Here is a 2,483-nt window from a genome sequence, read left to right as displayed (position 1 = left end):
CAAATATTGTAATACCTGTATTACTGTTGTAATTTGTTGTTCAAATATTGTAATACCTGTATTACTGTTGTAATTTGTTATACAGAAATGGTAATACCTGTATTACTGTTGTAATCTCTTACATACAAATGGTAATACCTGTATTACTGTTGTAATCTCTTACAGAGAAATGGTAACACTTGTATTACTGTTGTAATCTCTTACAGAGAAATGGTAACACTTGTATTACTGTTGTAATCTCTTACAGAGAAATGGTAACACTTGTATTACTGTTGTAATTTGTTGTTCAAATATTGTAATACCTGTATTACTGTTGTAATTTGTTATACACAAATTGTAATACCTGTATTACTGTTGTAATTTGTTATACACAAATTGTAATACCTGTATTACTGTTGTAATTTGTTGTTCAAATATTGTAATACCTGTATTACTGTTGTCATTTGTTATACACAAATGGTAACACCTGTATTACTGTTGTAATTAGTAATATACAAATGGTAATGCCTATCTGATCATTGTAATTTCTTATACAAAAGTAGTAATACCTGTATAACACTGCCATCACTGTCTCTTGCCGTTAAGTCGTAGTTAATAACTATACCTTCTAGGTGTTTAATGAGGCACCGCTGTAAGTATCCACTCCTACTAGTTTTGACTGCTGTGTCGACCAAACCCTGAAAACAGCAGAGTGATGGAAAATATAAGAAATCAGAGAATAAACTTCTGAACACAAGTGAAAACATTTATATAAAATTAGTGAAATTCACTCACTTCTCGTCCTGCCATACAGTGGAAAAAATATTCCTGAGGCCTGATTCCCGTCAAAAACCTTCCATCTACAAAACCTCCAGCTCGCGGAGAAGTGTCATACGGCATAAAAGACGGGAGTGATCGTCCACTCAACATGAGAGGAACCCTCCTCCCCTCCAACTCGATCTGCCCAAGGAGGCAGGAAATCTGCATACAGTTGACCTGTCGTATAACAATCAAAAACTAGAATTTTTATTTTAAAATCACAAATTAACACTACTACACTTCCATTCAATGGCTATTTTGTTCTCAACTATTTCAACATTCCTCCTAGGTACCTATGAGTATTATATTATGCTCATAAAAAAGTTCAGGAGATTCACAAGTATTAATGCGTTGTTTCATTTATTACGACCATGGTTTCTCCAGTAAAGACATCATGGTCGTTATATATAAAATATTTGTGAAATGTACAGTTGTCTTTGTTTTCCTCCTTTCTGTTACTATGAACTTCCATTAAATATCAACAGGGTCAAGTATTAGTTATATTCATGTTTTTCATTTACTAACGTCCACCAAAATCAACCCAAAATTTTCAACTTTTAAAATTTTGTATTTCTATAAATAACTTCTTCGGTGAACACATTTCAAATATTATATGCAAGGAAGAATTTAAATTTGTTAATTATTTTTTATCCATTAATTCAGTAGTTAAATTATGCCCTCAGAGCAGACCTCTAGCTGCTCCAAATGCTCACAGAAATTTTGTAAGCCATACGATGTATACGGCACACTCACATTCTACTGGTTCACTGTACCCTATACAGCAAATCAACAATCAATGGGTCAACAGTCAATCTAATTCATCAGATCTTATGATGATCATCAAAGACAGAATTAATTTATTTTAAAAGCTATCACATACAACAGATCTTATGATGATCATCAAAGACAGAATTAATTTATTTTAAAAGCTATCACATACAACAGATCTTATGATGATCATCAAAGACAGAATTAATTTATTTTAAAAGCTATCACATACAACAGAACTTAATATAGGCATTAACACCACAGTTAATTTAATTTAAAAGCTATCACATACAACAGATCTTAATATAGGCATTAACACCACAGTTAATTTAATTTAAAAGCTATCACATATGTCAGATCTTAATATAGGCATTAACACCACAGTTAATTTATTTTAAAAGCTATCACCTATATCAGATCTTACAATAGGCATTAACATCACAGTTAATTTATTTTAAAAGGCATTAAACACATTAAATCTCACGGTAAGAATTGAATCTGGAATTACTTTATTTTAAAAACATTGTATTTCATGAGAAACTGTTTTATAAAATTATAAACTAATTAATTTGTTAATAAGATTATTTTAAAATAGACAATTTTTAAAAATCAAACTTAAAAAGTGTAAAAACATCACAGTTCAGTGCATCATATCTGACAAATGGCAGGGCACAAGAAGGTGAAATTATACAGAGGTGTTCTCACGTGGATGAAAGTGCCATAGTTGCCACCAGGGGCATCACTGTGGTTTCTTTCACAAATTTTCAATGTAAATGGACCTTTCAATCATAGTGCAACCATCATGAAAGTGACAAGTGTTAACTAATGAAATATTATTACACCATAACACATGATGCCAAGACAGAAATATTATTACACCATAACACACGATACAAGACAGACATCCTAGTTGATCC

The 2,483-nt window shown here is 31.4% G+C and overlaps 1 protein-coding gene across 1 annotated transcript in view; it reads right to left on the bottom strand.

Annotated features, from left to right (window-relative positions):
* Positions 1-515: 515 nt before the first annotated feature.
* The window catches only part of LOC106477013 (DNA-directed RNA polymerase I subunit RPA1-like), a gene marked incomplete at its 5' end in the record, with an annotated part of 9,676 nt that continues 7,708 nt past the window's right edge, over positions 516-2,483 (bottom strand). Inside the window, 2 exons of the mRNA XM_013937620.1 lie at positions 516-677; positions 775-975. Coding sequence (XP_013793074.1) covers positions 516-677; positions 775-975 — 363 coding nt within the window. The remainder of the gene's footprint in view (positions 678-774; positions 976-2,483) is intronic.

Source organism: Limulus polyphemus, unplaced genomic scaffold, assembly GCF_000517525.1.
Source record: "Limulus polyphemus unplaced genomic scaffold, Limulus_polyphemus-2.1.2 Scaffold12547, whole genome shotgun sequence".
NCBI classification, from domain to species: domain Eukaryota; kingdom Metazoa; phylum Arthropoda; class Merostomata; order Xiphosura; family Limulidae; genus Limulus; species Limulus polyphemus.
The sequence above is the reverse complement of the archived record's forward strand: the minus strand, read 5'-3'. Positions and strand labels throughout refer to the sequence as shown.